A 21,919-nucleotide genomic window follows, 5' to 3' on the forward strand; every position below is an offset into this window, starting at 1 on the left:
AAAGTTTTTTTGACAAGAAGAAATAGTTGAACTGAAACTAGAGAAGATATAAGAGCAGATACAATTAACTGAACTGTAACTGTTATAAGTTCAGTTTTTAAAAACTGAACCATAAAATAGTATACTGAACTGTTAGTAAAAGTGGTTCAGTTATTTTTAGTATAATATAGTACAGTTAACTGCAGTACAGTATAAATCAGTTATTTTTGCCCAGCCCTAGATATGACATCAGTTGTCCAAATAACCAAGATTATATGTCCTTTTGAGAAAAATTAATAAATAAAAACAATTAGAAATTTTAAAATTTTGATCAAATTTTTTTGACTCGGTTGTTCAGTAGAAAGTGGATACGATAGTGATTGCTCAAATAATCGAAGTTTAGATCCTCTCTAGAAAAAACATAAAGAAAATAACACAAATTTTAAGAAATTTTGAAAAATTTGGTACATCTTTCAATCTCGATTCTTTATCAACCGATGCCATATGCGCATTTTAGATAAAAAAAAAAGTGTGATTTTTTAAAAATTTTGAAAATTTTGACATATTTAAACATCAGGTGTGGATTAATCGATACTAAAAGTGATATATGTTTCAATTATTTTATGACCATACCTACAAATTAACAAAATTTTTAAAAGTGTCACCACCACCTTATTGTATATGTTTCGATATCTTTAAAACCATAACACGAGTTAATAAGTTAAATCTACAGTAATTATGAGATGAAAATATTATAGGAACAAGATAGAAATGATGACATAACCTTTCACTATTAAAATATTTTCTTAATATTTATTTGGACTTAAAAATTGTTTAAAATATCATTAAAGAAAAATATCTATTCTATGAATTTTATATAAAAAAAACACTGACAATATACGAATTGCTAATTGTGTTTATTTTCATAGAATATTTTGCCTCTATATAAGAATAAAAAAAACTATTAATTTGTAATAATTTGGACTCTTTCGTTAAGAAAAATTAACAATCTTGCATTTATTGAAAAATTATTCGAAGTCAGTTGATATTATGGAAATTATTGAAATCTTGCATGCATTAATAACATTACTGGAATATTATAAAGTTGAAATGAAATGTCATTAATTTTTTTATTATTTAAACCGAAAAACAAAATAAACTGAATTGCAAAAGTAATTTAATGAGTCATAGTTATAAATAAAATAAGGGTTGTTTTAGTTCATTATTTATGGACCACAAAATCAGTTAATATGAATAAAAAAAATGGAAACAGACAAACACTGACGACGACGACTTAGAATAAAGTAAGGGAAAGACAGAGTGAAAGGATACGTAATTAAAGAGTTGGTGAGTATAAATGTGGGTAAATGCTAAATTCAGAACACATATCAATCTTATTCTATACCATTCACTCTCTCTATTTCATCATCATGAAGAATCTGAAAGTAATGACGTTTATGTTTGTGGTGAGTGTGGTGTTGCAGGTTGCTTATGGACAACACCATATCAGATGCATTCCGAAGGAGAGGGATGCACTCCTTCAATTCAAGGCTGCCATTGTCGATGACTACGGCATGCTCTCATCTTGGACCACTCCCGACTGTTGCCAATGGGAGGGGATTCTCTGCAACAACCTCACCGCCCATATTATACGCCTCGACCTTCATGGAGAAGTTCATTATGAATATTTTTATCGTTATGGTTATTATGGAGTCTCTCAGCGTTACATCAGCAGAGAGATCCACATGTCGCTAATGGAATTGCGACACTTACGGTATTTGAACCTCAGTTTCAATGATTTTAAAGACACTAATATTCCAGAGTTTCTTGGCTCTCTTACCAACTTGAGATATCTTGATCTCTCTTCATGTCGTTTTAGCGGACAAATTCCAACTCAGATAAGTTCTCTTTCTCATTTGAAATATTTCAATCTTGCTCATAATTATTATTTGAATGGTCCAATCCCTCGTGAAATTGGAAATCTCTCTCTGTTGGAGTATCTTGATCTCAGTGGCAATTCTTTAGAGGGAAGTGTGCCATCTCAGATTGGAAATCTCTATCGGCTGCAGTATCTTGATCTCAGGTACAATTCTTTTGAAGGAGAGGTTCCTTCCCAACTAGGAAACCTTTCAAATTTGCATACACTCTATCTTGGAGGAAGATATGATCTCAAAGTTGTCACTACTGATCAATGGTTATCTAATCTTACTTCTTTAACCCATTTTTCCTTCAATTCCATCTCTAATTTTAACAGTTCTCCTAGCTGGCTGCGAACCATTGCCAAGCTACCAAAACTAAGAGAACTCAGTTTAATTGAATGTGGCCTTTCCGATCATTTCCTCCTTTCATTCAACCCTTCCAACTTCAATTTTTCTACTTCCCTTTCTGTCCTTAGACTTTCTGATAACTCCTTCACGCAACCGACGATATTCCAGTGGGTGTCAAACACCACTTCCAACCTTGTTGAGCTTGACCTTAGTTCGAACCTCTTGAAGGGTTTGACATCAAATCATTTTGGCTTGGCCATGAATTCGCTTGAGCACCTTTACCTCTCCAATAATTTGTTCAAGGGTGAAGATTTGAAATCATTCATGAATATATGCACCCTACATTCATTATACATGGATGGAAACAATATGACCGAAGACCTTTCGTCAATTCTTCATAATTTCTCCTGTGGTTGTGTTAGATACTCACTACAGGAGTTGAGTTTGAGAAACAATCAAATCAAAGGCATCGTACCTGACCTTTCAGTGTTCTCATCTTTAAAGATATTGGATCTTTCTGACAATCAATTGAGTGGGAAGATACCTGAAGGCACTAGATTGCCATCTCATTTGGAGCAGTTGTCAGTTAGGTTTAACTCTTTAGAAGGTGGTGTTCCAAAATCATTTGGGAGCACATGTACTTTGGAGTTATTGGATTTGTCTGATAATAAGTTGAGTGAAGATCTTACGGTCATATTTAATCATTTGTCTGGATGTTCTAGATACTCATTAGAAGAAATATATCTTGGTCAAAATAAAGTCAATGGCACATTACCTGATTTCTCAATATTTGCAAAGTTGGAAACGTTGGATCTGCGTTTGAATCAAATTAGTGGTACTTTGCCTAGCAACCTCGCAACAATGTTCTCATCATTAAAAGAATTGTACCTTGATAGTAACAGGCTAAATGGGACAATTTCTGAAGATCTTCGATTTCCATTAGAACTTGAGGAATTATCCTTGATGTCAAACTCTTTGAAAGGTGTGTTAACTGACTCTCATTTTTATAATATGACAAAGTTAAGGATATTGATGTTATCAGATAACTCATTGACGTTAGAAGTTACTCAGAATTGGGCTTCAGCTTTTCAATTGGATAGTATTGAATTGAGGTCTTGCAAGCTTGGTCCTTTATTTCCCAAATGGCTAGAGAAACAAAACAAATTTCAATACCTTGACATTTCAAATAATGGAATATCAGGTACTGTTCCAAAATGGTTTTGGACCAAATTTGGATTGTCAAATTGGATGAGTATTGATATTTCATCTAATAATTTACAAGGTACGATTCCAAATTTGCCAATAGAGAATCATTATTCTTCTCTTAGTCTTGCATCAAATCAATTTGAAGGTCATGTTCCGTCATTTTTACGAAGCTCAATATCTCTTGATCTATCAAACAATAAATTCACAAATTCTTTTTCATTTTTATGTTCTACTGGTGTAGTTGAAACTTTAAACCGATTAGACCTTTCAAATAACAAATTTTCTGGACAAATTCCAGACTGCTGGACCCATTTCAAATCATTAGCTTACTTAAATATGAGTCAGAACAAATTTGGAGGAGAGATTCCCTCTTCAATGGGATCACTCCTTGAACTTCAAGTTTTGTTATTGAGAAACAATAACTTAACAGGTAAAATCCCTTCCATCTTGAAGAATTGCACACAATTGGTGATGATAGACATAGCAGAAAATAGATTATCAGGATCTATCCCAAATTGGATAGGAAACAAATTATCGCAGTTGCAATTTTTAAGCTTAAGAAGCAATTATTTCCGTGGGAGTTTACCGTTACAAATTTGTTATCTAAAAAGCATTCAACTCTTAGATCTCTCTCAAAACAACCTATCCGGAGAAATTCCTAAATGCATAGAAAACTTTTCCTCAATGGCTCAAACCACTTCTTATACCAGAGGTAACTATTCACATGATTTGAACGCAATCTTGATGTGGAAAGGTTCAGAACAAATGTTCACATACATGGAATTATTACTTTTAAATAGCATTGATCTCTCGAGCAATCAATTATCAGGAGAAATTCCAAAAGAAATAGAAGGTTTATTTGGATTGGTGTCATTGAATTTATCAAGAAACCAATTGACAGGAAAAATTCCTTCAAATGTTGGACAGTTAACCTCACTTGAATTTCTTGATTTGTCACAAAACCAACTTGTTGGTTCTATTCCTTCAAGTCTTGTTCAAATTGATCGACTCACTATGTTAGATTTGTCACATAATTATTTATTTGGAAAAATTCCAACTGGCACACAATTACAGAGTTTTGATGCATCCAAATATGAAGATAATGTTGATCTCTGTGGACCACCATTAAAGAAATTGTGCATTGATGGTGTAGCAAGACAAGAACCAATTGTTAAATATCAAGAAGATGACAATTTAATTTTCAATCGTGAATATTATATAAGTATGACAATTGGATTTGTCATAAGCTTTTGGGGAGTGTTTGGCTCAATCTTAATAATACGTTCTTGGCATCATGCATATTTCGAATTCTTAACTAATTTATCAGACAGCCTTTATGTTATGACAGTAGTGAAAGTTTTGAAGAGATTACACACAACATAGCAGGTAATATTTTTTAATATTTTAATCTTATGTTACAAACTTAATATTTTTTCTTTATTATTGTTATTATTTTAATAAACAATTTTAACAATATGATATTAAGATCAATATTGAAGGCATTTTTATGGTATATTGCCGTTTTTTTAATTATCAATATATAAATAATTATTGATCATATTATTATTGTAAATAGAATCTTAAAAAGCACAAAAAGTAACTAAAAGATTTTAGATTTAAAAATGTTTTTCTCTCCACGTTATTCATCCATAATATTGCTTTTTATCTTTGTTTTTCTTATTTTTTATTTCACGATGGTTATTAGTTAGTTTGCTAGTAGAAAAGATATGCCAAAAAATAATTTTCTTACATAAAGAAAATCCATAAATATTTCAGAAAATACTTAACAGAAAAAGAAAATATATAAAAATGAGATAGGAAACAAAAAGTAATTTTTTATTACAGACCAAATAAAATCATAATGTATTTCAAATCTAAAAAAAACACATTTATAGACAAAATTTGTATAAACGTAAACGATTGTATATACAAATATGTTTTTATATTAATACATCATAATTATTGTTACTGGTTATCAAGATATTATTTAGTTAAAAAAATTAATAACATCAAATTTTAATTTGTCATTCACTATTTACTATTTATGTTTTGTTGTTTTTACTTTTGGCCAAATTAATTATTTGTTTAATTTTTGGCAGAAGAAATCTGGATTATAGGTGTGAGAAGAAATGTAATTATTGTTGAAGATGGAAAGGGTTGAGAGAAAATCAGAGAAAAGAGCTGCTGCACTTGGATTTGGATAAGGATAATTGATGAAGGTTTTATGATATTTATTTTCTTTAAAAGTTGCTTTCTTCTCTATTTTTATTTTGCAACGATTGTTGAACTCCTTTGGGCTTGAGGAAGTCCATTGTGATAATGACGTTATTTCCCTCTTTCTAAATACTTTGTTTATAGCTTAGTACTTAAATCTAACTGCTTTATATTGTCATTTTATTACTCGTTTTTCATATATCAGAATGATTCATCTCAATTCAAAAGTGAGTATATATATATATATATATATATATATATATATATATATATATTAATTAATTAATTTAGATTTATTTCTGAAAATATTTTTTTTTTAATTTTAATTAATTAATATTTCTAATTTGATAATATGAGAAGAGATTATAATTGATTTAAGAAAGTTTTTGACCGTTTTGTATTCATTCAATGCATAATTAATTATATAATTGATTATCACACGTTATAACTAGTTGACAACAGATATTTGGAAGTATTCTTGGGTGAAATCTCTATAAATTAGATTTGGACTCTCATTCGAAAATACGAAACATACAAAAAGTGTATTTTCGAAATTCATATCTACAGTGTGCGCGGTGATAAGTGTTGGCTTGAGAACTTGGAGTGTTGGCATAGAGCGAGAACTTTCACAGGGAGTGTGATTGAGTGTTGTTGTTGTTGTTGGCATAGAGCGAGAACTTTCACAGGGAGTGTGATTGAGTGTTGTTGTTGTTGGCACAAAGCGAAAACTTTCACAGGGAGTGTGATTGAGTGTTGTTGTTGTTGCTGAGTTGAAATCCGCTCAACCTTCGTGAAACATTCGGAGGAAGTATTCATCCTTTGTGAATATTCAGAGGAGGTGTTCATCCCTTGTGGGTTACAGGAAAAGTGTTTTTCATCTCTTGGGGTAACAAGAGAAGTGTTCTAACCTTAAACTGTTTCATGTTCTTTGTGATTGTAACTGTTTGTTGGTTTGTGCCAGTGAAGTGTTAATTCTCGGTTCAGATTAACAATTGGATGTAAGATCTCTATGATTTGAACTAGTATAAAAATTACATGTGCAATTTTATCTCTTCCTTACTCTTTTATTTGTTTAATTTGGTATTAAGGAATTTATATTTAAGAGAAAATTATTAAAAAACGTTTTACGATAAGAAATCAATTCACCCCTTCTTAATTTGTTGAACACGTTTAACCATTTTATTGCACCACTTTGACAGAAATTTTTGTTACAACTTTATTGAAGATAAGTGAGAAAAAAAGAGGAAAAGGAAGATCATTACAAAAATATACAATTTTTCTGGGAGTAATTTTTTTCGTTTCCAGCACTTTTAAATCCCGAAAAGTACGTTACATGGGGTTAGAAAAAATCCTGGGAAAAGCTACATCGCTAAATAATTACCGGCGATTTCTCAAAAAATACTGGTATTAGCGAGAATTTTGGCAAAACTGCCGATATTTATGGGAGTTTACAAAAACTGTCCATACTTGTGAGAGTTTTCCAAAACTGTCGCCAATTGCTGAGTATATATAGATAGGGTAAACCGCTAAAATGTAAATAATTTATTTTTTTTATTATTCAAATTATTTGATTATCATAAATAAACCAAAATTAAATAATATGAAACCAAAATTAAATGTAAACATTAAATATAAACCAAAATATTATTATATAATCTATAAACATTAAAAATACAATTAATGTTTGCTAAAAATTAAAATAAACATGTTATGAATAATAATCATCACTTTTTCATTGTGTTCATCATTTGGTATATTTTTCATTGTTTCATCACTAAATAGGCTTTCTTTTTCATATACCTACAATATAAAATAATAATTTCTTGATAATATATTAAAAAAATTATTAGACAAATTTAAGAAATATTGATAGTTGAAAAATGTTAAAATGTAATATAATAGAAACTACATAGCTAACTTAGAACACTTGTCATAACACTTTCAATATTAATCCAAATTTATAAAAAATAATGAGAATCCAAGGTTCCAATTTATAAAAAAAAGAGACAAGTGCATTGCATTTGAACCTAAAAATTACTTGCTGCAATATAAATCAGAATAAGCTTGCAATTCAATAAAAAATTACTTGCTGTAGTATAAATCAGAATAAGCATGCAGTTCAATGTAGAAAGAATAAGTTTTTTTTTTTTTTTTTCCTTAAGTACCTTAAATAATTTTTTTTCCCTTAAGTACCTTAAATTAGATTCAACACATTCATTTACGACCTACACAACATTAAAAAGAAATCAATTTCAAATTTATTCACAAACATTCAAAGAAGCGAGAGAAAGAAAGTTTGAGAAGTCATTACCTTCTGTTTCTCGTTAATGTTAATGTCAATGTGATCAAATTTGGGGTCCTTCGACTTTGTAACCTAGCCATGCCAAGGTATTTCACTGCTCATTTGGTATGCCTAACCTTACACAACATTAATAACATCCAAAACAAAATTGAACACACATCAACAGATTTAAATGAACTCAAATTTAGCTAACACAGTAGATATTCATAATATGTAAAATAAAACAATTTAAAGTAATATAGTTATTCAATAATATATAAAGTTTTCAATGATTTTAGTTATCACGTATGCTTCTATGTTTCTCGAATTGGTATCACTTGTAAATACCCTTTACAACATCGTTTACTGCTACTTTCACCATCTATTCTGCTGACAGTAACTACATGAAATTTCTTTGTTTTCAAAAAGTCATGACCCCAACATTCAATATGGATCTGAAAAATAAGAGAATGTGATCTATGATGACTGTCAATTTTACACCAACAAATTCAAATCGTAGTTAAAAAATGTATTTAAACAGATAAATGCTAGAAAATTTAAACTATAAAGAATTATTTTTATTTTAGTAAAAATATTATCTCTTTCAAATTAGATTTTCATTTTAAATTTCTTTTAAGATTAAACTATAATTAGGGTACTATTGTAATTATAGAATAAGTAGAATATAATTGGTCAATATTTTTATTAGAGTATAAGTGGTTAATTCTCTATTATGATTATTTTTCTTCTTTTTCTATTGCAGTTATTAATTTAAAGGAATTTATATTGTTGAGGTTTGAGTCAAAAGTGTAAAGTGTAAAGAAACAATTTGTTAGTAGACACGTGTTTAAGTCAAAAGTCTTGAAAGACTTAATGTTAAAATATTTAATGTGTGTTGATATTTTGTAATGACCCCAACAAATTCACAAAGTCATGACCCCAACAAATTCTACACCAAACTGTATCAAGTAAACAGAGCAACAGATACTATAATTAACGAAAAATGTCGTGATGCCCAGAGGCTTTGCGGTGTAATCATCACATGAGGAATTTAAATGGATGTTGTATAATAAAGTATACACTCAAATAACCTATCTTCTAATCACTTCCTGCCTCAGCAGCAGCTTGCATCCCCAGCACTATGTTAATGGCCGCAAATATGAGTGCCAACCTTCCAGACCAATCGTGGTACAAATTCCATGTTTCGTTCCCATCTGAATCAATTCATGGGATACAGGACCTGTAGAACCTGTCAAAGTATAGTTCATCAAGTTTTTGCACTCAAAAGGTTATACATCACAGAATGCCATGCTTCATCATGCAGAGTTATATATATCAAAAAGACACCGTGGGCTTATTTCAAATTAAATCAAATAAAATGACATAGAACACACTCTCTCTGTGTATGGACTGATCTTTCAAACTGATGAGTTGACAATAAACCTAGAAAATATAAGACCAAAACAGATCAAGTGTAAAAATATATATTTTCACTAAATCTCTATTATGTTAATAACAAACTTGATACATACGACTTGTATATACCAATTTGAGAAGGATTGTTACATATATTAGTTTTATCTTTTTTTTTATCTCTTATGTTTAGAGTGTTTGTTATTATTTTTTTGACTTAGTTCATATTTTAAATAGAGGACCGAAAATTATTCTCATATACAATTTTCAATATATTCAACAACATCGAAACTCTTTCATAAGGATGAATTTGATGGTTTGTTTCTTCATATAATATTGTGAAAATTTAAAATGAAAATTCACGAGTCTTCGAAGTCAATTGACATTGGAATGAAATTATTGTCCTAAAAAGGGTCCGATGATTGATTTATTCCACAACCACCAAATTTGTTCATACTATAAAAGCAACAGCATTTCATTTGGTAGCAATTTCGAAGTAGATGCTACGAAATTTACAATGTATTCTATGCATCAGATAAATTAAGTTATAGTGATTAAAAAATACCTTTTATCATATGTGTACATTTCTTAACAAATAAACTGTGGAAATAGTTTATCTTTTTGAGTTTAATATATAAGTAGAGCACCTTATTCTTCACTTTCCGACTCATGTTAGCTTAGTCATTATGGCTTCTTAATTATATATATATATATATATATATATATATATATATATATATATATATATATATATATATATATATTATATAAAAGCATGGAAAGTAGGTGTTGGTATTCTGTGGACTTTAAGTTTAGTAACACAAGAAAGTCTTTGATGGTTTATTTATTTTTATATAAAAGTGTCTTTTAGGATGTCTAAGTTACCTTTCTTTCTCAAGTCTTCCGATAAGTCGATTGACTGGAATATAATTTTTGCCCTAAAAAAGTTCTCACCAAGGATTTATTCCACAACTGCCAAATTTGTGTTCATACTATAAATCCAAATTCATTTCATTTGATAGCAATTTCATTGTGGATGCTATGTAATTTATAGTTTATTTTATTCATTGTGTAAATTTAGTAGATATTGTGATTAAAAAAATATAATCTACAAATTTTGTTTGCATTAATTGAAATGCATACTAAATATACCATAAAAGAATTTAAATGTGTTAGCTAGGGAAGGAAATAAGGATAACTGAAAAAGACGCAAGGAATGAATTTTGTAGTAAAGACAAAGAAATAAGGATAACTGAAGAAGATAGTGAATTGGGCGAGTGACCGTGAGTAGGCGTTGTCGACGGGCTAGGCCTCATGCCCTCTGAAAATCAGTTCTGAGCCCATTCCTGTTTTGTTCTGAATCAATTCTGAAACCCTAGTCTCACATCAATAAAAAGAGAAAAGAAATATAAAGTGAACCAACGTGTGAACCTAATGCCGTTCCAACATATGATTGGGAGCTTCTTCGTCTGCTGGTCCACACAATCGTCACTCTGTCTGGCTAGGGTTCTACGATTGCAAATCTGAAAGAGAAATGGAAGATGAAAAATAAAAAAGATAAAGAAAAAAATGAATGAAGAAAGAAAATGAAAGAACAAAGAAAGAAAGAAGACGAACGAGGAGAAAGATAGCTTTGAGATGGAAGAAGGTCTAAGAGTCTGAAATTTTGAGAGAGGGGAAGAAGTTTGGGGAGAAAGATGGAGAGTCAAAAAAATTTGGAAGGGTATGTTTGGGGGAAAATAAAATTTAAGTGTAAAATTTTGGGGGAAAAGAACTTTAAGGTGAAATTTTAGGAATGAAAAGATGTAAAATATATATTATTATTTGAAGAGGTTATAAACTCCTTCATAAAATCATTAAAACCCCACTATTATTGTCAATTAGATAGTCTAACGTAATCATCTCAAATCATGTCAATTTGAGAGAGTTTTTTATAATTCTCCTAAAATAACCTCCATTAAATAACATTTTTTTTTTAGTGGTAGGTATAAAAGTAGTACAATGTTATATGCTATTAATCCTTTTAAATTTGGATTGCTTCAAATGAGTTACTTCTCCAAAGGTATATAATAGGTTCTGTTCAGATGCTAAGTAATATAAGATTATTAGATGTATTAGAATATAAGTTTTTGAGTCGAAGTTGGAGGAGAACAAAGGTTCATCTCCAATAAGAGCTTAAGGAAACCTATGATCCATATTTAGAACTTTGTTTTTGACCCTACAATGGATGTCATTGTTCTTATCCAAGTTCGTTGACTATCATTATTAAGATCAATCACTGTGTATTTGAGATATTATCCACTTTGGATCCTGTAACTCTGTCATAATTTTGTCTTTAAAAAGCATTTTAGAGAATAGAAGGAGAAAGAAGTATTTAAATTGCCTTTAATTTTGACATGGATCTTTTTATGAACTTTGTGAATCTCATGTAGAGGAGGTCTATGTATATACATATTAGGAAAAAGGATTGAAGCACTCAAAATACTTATAAATATATGTATTCTTTGTTAATAAAAAATAACAACATAAAAAAATTATCAAAGAAGTTAATTAGTAATTTTTTTTTATTGAATATGATTTTTCATCACTGAAGTCTATGCATGCATGGAGGACTAAAATTTCATCATGAAACTAAGAAACTATTTTTCAACTTATTGGTGGTTTGGAGATAATTATCATTAGTCAACTGGCGGTTGTCACATTGATTTAGGAAAAGGTCACATATTTTTATCTTTGTAGCCTTTGTAGCAAAGTTAAAGAATGTGTTTTCGGTAATAACTAATAATTCAATTTGGGATTAAATTCCAGTTCCCCGTAATTGCAATAAGAGAATTGTCATAAAAAAAAAAAAAGAAGAAGAAGCAAATTAACTGAAAACAATAAAAAAAAAAAGAAAAAAAGAAGAAAAGAACAAAACACACAAAAAAATTAATACGGCTCAATTAAAATATTAATAAAAATATTAATGAACTCTAATCATGTCTGAAAAAAATTACTATTAAAATAAGTTTTGCGATTAAAGAAGTTCATAAATAAACTTCAGATATTACAATTCAATTGTTACTTTTTATCACTTTGATGAGATTATCAATACAAAAAATGTTGAATCATGGATGAAATTTTATTGACAAAAAATTGTCGATAAAATAAATTTTAGAATCATAACTATCAATACATATTATCTTTAATAATAAATTCATCACTGAAATCTATGACCAATATCAATTGATAAATTAAAATTTTTATTATAAATAAAAATATTCGTTGGTGATGAATCAATCGATAATAGATAAAAAGTTATTGGTAATTTATAATATTTATTAGTGACAAATATTTTTGTTTGTAAAATAGGCATTAAAGTTTTCACATTATTAGATTTTATTCATTGAAAAAACTAGAGCAAAGTAAAATTGGTTTAAACATGTTATATAAACATCACAATAAGATCAAGAACAATGGAAGCAAAGATGAAAGAATAACATGCGTACCTTCTGTCATTGCAATTTTGTAATCCCAACAGAGACAACTTTGTTTTCTAAACCTTAACTCACTCAAACTCGATGATGTGTTTTTCTGAACAGAGAAGTAGACTTAGTGATCAAAATTGAGAGTAACACATTACCTATATATAGAGTCTAGCCATCACAGGTTCAAAATAATGGGTTGGGCTTTACCTTTAAACAATATAATAATTGCTCCATAACCTCTATGCAGTTAAAAAGGATAAAAATATTGGCTTATTGGACCACTTTATGTTCCTTAGAAATAAAAACTTAAAATGCTATAATATTTATTCTATAATTAAAATAATGCTAACATTCTCCGACTTGGTCCATTAATCCAATTATTAACCACAATAAGTGACAGAATATATACGAGTAATGGAGATAGGTCCTCTGATAGTAAGTGTTATCTTCCATGTACCATAATATATATTTCTATCAACATTAACTCTCAACTTAATACATAAACCATATGTTTATGCTAGATCAAAACTAAATGATATCTTCTCAAAATAAATGTACACAATGTACTGATAATGAAATTACATCATGGAACCAAGTCTCATTTGCATTACATGATTCTTAAAATTCTTTGTTGGCAATGCCTTTAGTTAAAGGATCAACAATCATCAACCATCAACTCAGTGCTTATGCGCTCAATGACCACTTTCTTTTCCTTAACGCATTCTTTGATGGCTAAGTATTTGATATCAATGTGCTTACTTCGACATGCGTTTTTATTGTTCTTAGCCATAAACACCGGAGCAGAGTTGTCACAGTACAACCTCAATGGCCTAGAAATAGAGTCCACAACTCTAAGCCCAGAAATGAAACTCTTCAACCATACACCATGCGAGGTAGCCTCAAAACAAGAAACGAACTCAGCTTCCATAGTAGAAATAGCAGTTAGTGTCTGGTTGACACATCTCCAAGATACAACTCCATCAACTAACATAAAGATATAACCAGATGTTGATTTTCGTGAATCAACGCAACCAACAAAATCTAAATCGGAGTAGCCAATCACTTCCAAACATTCAGTTCGTCAATATATAAGCATGTAATCTTTTTTCCCTTGAAGATATCTCATTACCTTCTTTGCAGCTTTCCAGTGGTCAACACCTAGATTACTCTGATATCTTCTCAAAACTCTAACAACATATGCAATGACAGATCTAGTGCAAACCTGTGCATACATAAGGCTTCTAATAGCTGAAGCATATGGAATATTCTTCATGTGTTCCCGCTCAAAATCGTTTTTCGGACATTGATTCAAATTGAGTTTATCGCCCTTCACGATGGGAGCTACACTTGGTGAACAATTCTTCATGTTAAACCTCTCTAGAACTTTGTTGATATAGGTCTCTTGAGACAAACCCAAAATGCCTCGAGATCTTTCCCTATGGATCTTAATGCCAATGACATAAGATGCCTCTCCCATATCCTTCATGTCAAAGTTCTTTGAGAGAAATTGTTTCACTTCATATAGCAAACCCTTATCATTGGTTGCAAGCAAAATATCATTCACGTATAATACAAGGAAACAAATCTTACTCCCACTGACCTTTTGGTATATACATTGATCCGTGGCATTTTCTTCAAAACCGAATGAAGTGATAACATCATTAAATTTTAGATACCATTGGCAGGAGGCTTGTTTTAATCCATAGATGGATTTATTAAGCTTGCAAACTAAATGCTCATTGTCTTTAGAAGAGAATCCTTTAGGTTGCTTCATGTAAGCCTCTTCTTCTAGATGACCATTAAGGAATGTTGTTTTCACATCCATTTGATGTAACTCAAAATCAAAATGAGCTACTGTTGGCTGCAAAACCAATGGCAAGTGCATCGGTCGCAGCGTAGCAAGTGATAAATATTGTTCTCTCCCAAGGGACTTGTGCAACACAAGTCAATTCTTCCTTTTATAACTTAATTAGACATCAAAGTGCACAAAAACAACACAAGAAACTCTTTTTGGTATTTTATCAAACAGTTGGTGTGTAAGGAATTTAACATAGTGTATTTACAATTTGTCAAGACTAGAATTCATCCATTTCATTCTCATGCATTCACAAAAATCTCAATTCCATCCAATAACTATTCAATTTCAATTCTAGGTTCAATCATATTTCTCAATACATCAAGAACAAAAATTTATGCCATGGGTGGTCAAGCCGCAACAAGCATTAAGCATAGAAATCAAATACTAACATGAATTGGAAAAACATATATCATTAACATCACAAAATACATAAGAATTCCATGTTTTAAAACTAATATCAACAAATAGGAAAAACCCTCCATGGTGGAGAACTTAGGGTTCTACAGAAATGTACAGAAAAAGGGCGCTCAGAGGGCGCCCAGGGGGCTCTCAGGGGGCGCCCAGGCGTGGAAATTTGGCTGCAGCACACAAAAGGGCACCCAGGGGGCGCCTAGGGGGCGCCCGCTATTTTTACGAGGCTCAATATTTCTTGATCTATCAAACAATAAATTCACAAATTCTTTTTCATTTTTATGCTCTAGTGGTGTAGCTGAATATTTATACCAATTAGACCTTTCAAATAATAAGTTTTCTGGACAAATTCTGGACTGTTGGACCCATTTCAAGTCATTGGCTTACTTAAATATGAGTCAAAACAAGTTTTCAGGAGAGATTCCTTCTTCAATGGGATCACTCCTTCAACTTCAAGTATTGTTATTGAGAAGCAATAATTTAACAGGTATGATCCCTTCCATATTGAAGAATTGCACAAAGTTAGTGATGATAGACATAGCAGAAAATAGATTATCAGGATCTATTCCAAATTGGATCGGGAACGAATTACCAGAGTTGCAATTTTTAAGCTTAAGAAACAATTACATCTCTGGAAATTTACCATGGCAAGTCTGTTATCTAAGAAGAATTCAACTCTTAGATCTCTCGCTAAACAACCTATCTGGAGAAATTCCTAAATGCGTACAAAGTTTTTCCTCAATGGTGCAAATGTCTTCTTTGAGAGATTATTATCGAGGTCATCAATATTCGGTCAACACCAGTTCTATTAATGGTGTTTTTTCATACAATTTGAATGCATTCTTGACGTGGAAAGGTTCAAAACAAATGTTCACAAACAACGGATTGTCACTTTTAAATAGCATTGATCTCTCAAGCAATCAATTATCAGGAGAAATTCCAAAAGAAATAGAGGGTTTATTTGGATTGGTTTCATTGAATTTATCAAGAAACCAATTGAAAGGGGAAATTCCTTCAAATGTTGGAAAGTTAAGATTACTTGAATTTCTTGATTTGTCACAAAACCAACTTGTTGGTTCTATTCCTTCAAGTCTTGCTGAAATTGATCGACTCACTATGTTAGATTTGTCACATAATTATTTATCTGGAAAAATTCCAACTGGCACACAATTACAGAGTTTCGATGCATCCAAATATGAAGATAATGTTGATCTCTGTGGACCACCATTAAAGAAATTATGCATTGATAGAGTGGCAAGACAAGAACCAATTATTAAATTTCAAGAGGATGACAATTTGATTTTCGATCGTGAATATTATATAAGTATGGCAATTGGATTTGTTATAAGCTTTTGGGGAATATTTGGCTCAATCTTGATAATACGTTCTTGGCGTCATGCATATTTCGAATTCTTAAGTAATTTATCAGACAGCCTCTATGTGATGACAGTAGTGAAAGTTTTGAAGAGACTACACACAACATAGCAGGTAATATATTTTAACCTTATGTTACAAACTTAATATTTTTTCTTTATTATTATTATTATTTTAATAAACAATTTTAACAATATGTGATATTAAGATAAATATTGAAGGCAGTTTTATGGTAAATTGTCGTTTTTGTAACTATCAATATATAAGATCACATTATTATTGTAAATAGAATCTTAAAAAGCATAAAAAGTAACTAAAAGATATTTTAGATTTAAAAATGTTTTTCTCTCCACGTGTATTCATCTATAATATTGTTTTTATCTTTGTTTTTCTTATTTTAAAAGGAGCGCTAGATATAAGTGGTTAGTATTATGTTATATATAAGCTACAATACAACATTAATTTTAACTTTTTTTTTTTTTTTTTTTGCATTGTGGATGAGTTTAGAGATTTAAGAGGTTGTTGGCTCTCTTATTGTTGTGAATTTTCATAAGCATGGGAAAGCTAAACTTTTAAAAATTTCTCTTGCACAAGGTTTGATGCTTCCATATTGATTTTGCAGAAAATCGAAGGGAAAAATCTTTGGCTCTGCTGACCCAGAATTTTGTCAAACTCTTGGTGTGCTCTAATGTGAGGGTACCATGAGTTTTTTGGACGTCCGATTTGATGTATTTTTCTTAGCTATATTTTAATATGTATTAAGCCATGATTACTGTTAGTTGATCTTTATTCCTTGGCTAAGATAAAAACTTGAAGCATTTTTTCACTTATACTCTGATTTGGCCTTGCAGCAAAAGTTAGATGCCTATATATGACATTGCTAATGTGCTATCCTCTGTGAACCTTATTTGATGCATCAAAACATAAGCTTTGAGAGGAATAAGTTGGATTTATTCACAAATGGAGACTTAAATTCTAATCCGAAGAAGCTAAAGATTGAAAATGATAGAGGGTGCATGACTGGGACGGTCTAGTAACTACACATAGTCCTCAGTATCAAAACGAAGGTAACCAATATTTCATATTTCCCCCGACATAAAACGTTGTTTAAATATTATTCTTTGGATTTACGTTGAATTATTGAAAATTATGTTGAGATACTATTTAATGTGATTTTAAGTAAATGTTTGCTTTTATTCAATGTTTTGTTTTATATTGGGTTGGACTTAAAAAGTCTTATTTTAAATGAATTTGATTAATTTGATTTGGTTCGTATGAAGTCGAGCTTAAAAAAATGGGTTCAAAAGTGTCGAGTTTATTTGATTTGAGAATTCTTCTCTGTTCCTTATCACATATTTGGTGCCTCTGCTTACAAATACCGAGATAATACATGCAGGTGTCTTTTATTTCTCACTTTCAATTGCCATAATGTGGATCGACAATGCATTCGTTGCTGGTGTTTTAGGTTGTCTTTTTTTCTTTAGAAAAAAAAAAAAAACTTGAAACTTATAATCAACCGTTCAATTCCTGGTAATGACTCCATGGTCACAAAGATTCTATTTTTTTTTTAATTTACAAATGTTGGTTCAAATCTTTCTGCTACTCTTAAGTTATGCACGTACATCCTAGTTCTAAGATATTATCTCCAAATCTACATCATGACTCTTACGTTGGAAAACCAAGTTCTTAAATTGATTCTCATTTTACTTAAAAATGTTTCCTTCAAATTTGCATCATTAGGAATAATTTGTTTTATATCACTTCCACAATTGCCCTCTTTAGTTATGCTCTTGATCACTCCATCCTCCTTCAAAAGTTTATATTGTCAGAGCTTGCAAAATATTGCTAAGTTGTTTTCTATGAAGGTTTTTACGTGATGTGTATTTTTTTATCACTTTCCATCCCAGGGATGCACATATTACTGGTTTAGTAAAATATCGAGAACCATATCCATTTGGTGTGGATCCCAGCTGGCGGGGAAGTCGATCAGAATTGCCTTTTCCAAACTCTCTCAAGATGAAGATGTCTTTGGTGTGGTGCACATGAACTTGGGAATTATATTAAGTTATTTCAGTGCTCATTTCTTTGGCAGCTCACTGGATATAAGGTGCACACTTTTCTTCTATCTTCTTCCCACAGTTAATGTTTTTTCTTTCCTTTGAGTATAATGCTGTGATATACTCTTTTTGATGTTTTTAGGTACCAGTTTGTGCCACAGATGATTTTTCTTTCCTTAATTGTTTATTTGGATATCTTGGTGAGAATCAATTGTTCTGGGTCAAAGACCACTTCAAGTATGATTCATTTCTTTGCTTCTTTATTGCTTAATAATTGTCCCTTTCCTATTTTACGTCATTCTGGGTTACTGTGCATGATATGCAGGTTGTGTTGTTGCTTTGGTCTGTAATTGCAGTTTCGTGGATGCTCTTTCCAAAACCTTTTATGCTAAAGAAGCTTCATAATGAGGTGCCAATTTCTTAAGTTATCAAGTTAATTCTCTCTAGTGATGGAGGGCGAGGACTAAGTATGTTAAAAGTTGCAACAAATAGCAGGTTACAGCAAACAGCGAAAGTTTTACGTAAGACGAATTTGTTGACCACGAGACTTTCTCCATTAAATTTTTCACTCACAGCTTTCAAAAGTTCTTAGAAGATAATATAATATATTTAGCAAATTTGGTATAATCTACTTTAACAAAGGTTTTGAGTTTAATCTAAATATATAATCCTAATAAAATATTAGAAAAAAAAAATACTTTGCTGTCATAATTGATTATATATATATATATATATATATATATATATATATATATATATATATATATAAACTTGAGTGAATGTGTAATTTAACCAAAACGTTACGTTTTTAACGAAAATACATGTAATATGACGGAAAAAGAGCGAATAGTACAATGCTAATTATCTTATTCTTTACTAAGTGTGATGATAATGATATACGTGTTTCCCAATGCTAGCGAATAGTACAATGCTACCTCTCATTGCTCTGCTTTCTTCATTGATTACTGTCACAGAAAGTGTAGCCCTTACTCCACAAATAGATTTGTTGAATCGAAACAGTTTCCCAACAGGCTTCATCTTTGGTACAGCATCCTCAGCGTACCAGGTACACTCATGCAACAATGATTATGTTTTATCAATGTTCAACCGCATATGAAACACCTTCCATGTTACAAGTTCAAATGTTTTAGTTCTTTCTATCAGCTTTATATTATGGTTTTTGGTTCACATGTTTATGTTTGTATGAAGCCAATGAGGGTGGTAGAGGACCAAGCATTTTGGATACCTTCACTCACAAATATCCTGGTAAGTATATTATATAGTGGTTGGTTAACTGTCTTTAAGTTTTCCTTTGTGTATCTTTTTTTAAGCTTGCTTTAAGGTAGTATCTATTAGTCCCTGATTTCCAGATGGTTTCTGTTGAGGGGGATGACCTTGCTGGTTCAGAAGACCTTTAGCTTTTGTTGAAGACCTTTAGCTTTTGTTAAAGAAACAATATGATTAGATTATGTATATAACATTTGTTGTATTAAAACATACATTTTGCAGCTTAAAATGCAGTTTTGTTAAAGGCTGAGAGCATGGGAGATAAGGTTGAGTGGATTAACAAGCTAAGAAATGTTGCACAGGCTAAAGGAGTTCAAGCCATTGGGGAACCGAGTTTTCCTATCGGCAAAGTCTTTTTGATTTGTAAGTTTCTATTTGTTCTTTTTTATGTGATTCTCTTAAAATTTGGGTTTAGGATCTATGTCAATATTAAAATAATTGTAGAGAAACTTTATATCCTGATGATGTATCACTGTATGAATACGTGATGTTTGTTATGATGGTTAACTGATATTTTAGGCTTAGAATTCATTTTTTAGCTCCCTTGTAGTTTTGAATGTCAAATAATCATGGAAATAACTTTATTTTTTGTTTTTTTTAAAAAAAATTGATTTTCTGACGGTTTTGGAAAACCCCAATAATTACCGGTGGTTTTGGGAAAAACCTTGGTTAGTACCGGCGGTTTTGAAAACCCCGGTTAGTACCAACGGTATTGAAAACCCCCAAAAATTGCAGCAATTTTCAAAAAACCGTCGATAATTCTGTCGGTAATTGTGACGCCATTTTTTCTAGTGATTCTTGCAATCGCGAGAAATCAATTTAAGGGGGGTAACATAAAAAAAAAAAAAAAACTGATAAAATTGAGTTTTTTTGTATTGTTACATGTTATTATTTGTTTTAGAAGTTTTATAAATAAAATTAAAAAAAAGAGTCAATTTTCGTTTGAGTTCATAGAACAATGGATTAGAGAATGAAAATATAGTCTGGAAAAAATTGTTAGAGATTGGACAAGTACACTTTCTATCTTCAATCTATTAGATAGGTGAACTGTTCTATCTTCAATCTATGTTATATAATGTTATATAAGCGGTTAAAAGATATAAGCCATCAAAGTTTGCCGCATTTCAACTATCGATAATAATTACTAAATTTATTTGTATGATTTTTTTTAAATATATAACCAACTATCTATTATGTTATATTGTAGGTATTTGATCAAGGAAGCGTGTCAAACAATGAATGTAATGAAGATGAAGAAAATTTGATATGTATAAACAATTAGTTATGTTTGAACTAATATGGTATGAAATTTTGAGGATGCAAATATATCACCTGCCATCCTTTTAGTTATGTATGTATTGATATGCTAGTATTTTTAAGTGCTTTCCTAAAGCTGCCAAACAAGGGAGGGATCATCCTCATCACTTCTTGAGCTAGTCTCCATGTATATTTCATCTTTTGAATCACTTTCCTTGTTAGTCTCTCTTAAATATAGTTCTGGTTTTATTATGACTGTTTCTAAATATTAATATGGTTGTTTCTGATGAATGAGTTTCATTTGTTTTGGATTTTGTGGTGCTGTCTTGTTTGTTTCCATGTTGATCGAAAATGGTATCTATAATAAGCTTGGTGCAGAGGTAAGAAATTATGTTCGAATTCTATTGATTTTTGCCATATGTTCTGATGCTTTCGTGGAATTTGGGAGATGCTCTGTAGTTTAATTGTTCTTTATGACTAAAAAAACTTCATACAAATGATTGAGAAAGATGGTAAAAGATCAAAGTATAGTAGGAATCAAATGAACATCAAATAAATATTATCATGAAAAACACTCCGAGTTCACTAGTGGAAAAATGACTTTTTATAACGTACAAAAATGACTTTTTATAACGTAGTTTCTGGATATATAGTTCTGGGCAATAAGTTTGCACATTTTATAACGTAGTAAAAATTTACGTTATAGTATGTTGAACATATTATAACGTTGTTTCTGAAGTACGTTATAATAGTATGTTGAACATATTATAACGTAGTTTCTGAAGTACGTTATAATATGTACAGTTTATTATAACCAATTTGATTTGTGCGTTATAATAGGATAGAAT

At 30.6% G+C, this 21,919-nt stretch overlaps 1 protein-coding gene and 1 long non-coding RNA gene across 2 annotated transcripts; both read left to right on the forward strand.

Annotated features, from left to right (window-relative positions):
• The first annotated feature begins 1,427 nt into the window (after positions 1-1,427).
• LOC106778965 (receptor-like protein 12) lies at positions 1,428-3,505 on the forward strand. The gene is made up of 2 exons (XM_022776378.1): positions 1,428-3,358; positions 3,448-3,505. Exons 1-2 carry the CDS (start codon positions 1,428-1,430, stop codon positions 3,503-3,505), a joined length of 1,989 nt encoding a protein of 662 aa, XP_022632099.1.
• A 16,230-nt stretch (positions 3,506-19,735) lies between these two features.
• LOC106778981 lies at positions 19,736-21,574 on the forward strand. The gene is made up of 3 exons (XR_001377121.2): positions 19,736-19,793; positions 20,037-20,177; positions 21,022-21,574. It is a non-coding gene; the product is annotated as an uncharacterized LOC106778981 (long non-coding RNA).
• Positions 21,575-21,919: the final 345 nt, after the last annotated feature.

The sequence above is a fragment of the Vigna radiata genome, unplaced genomic scaffold, assembly GCF_000741045.1.
Source record: "Vigna radiata var. radiata cultivar VC1973A unplaced genomic scaffold, Vradiata_ver6 scaffold_299, whole genome shotgun sequence".
NCBI lineage: Eukaryota > Viridiplantae > Streptophyta > Magnoliopsida > Fabales > Fabaceae > Vigna > Vigna radiata.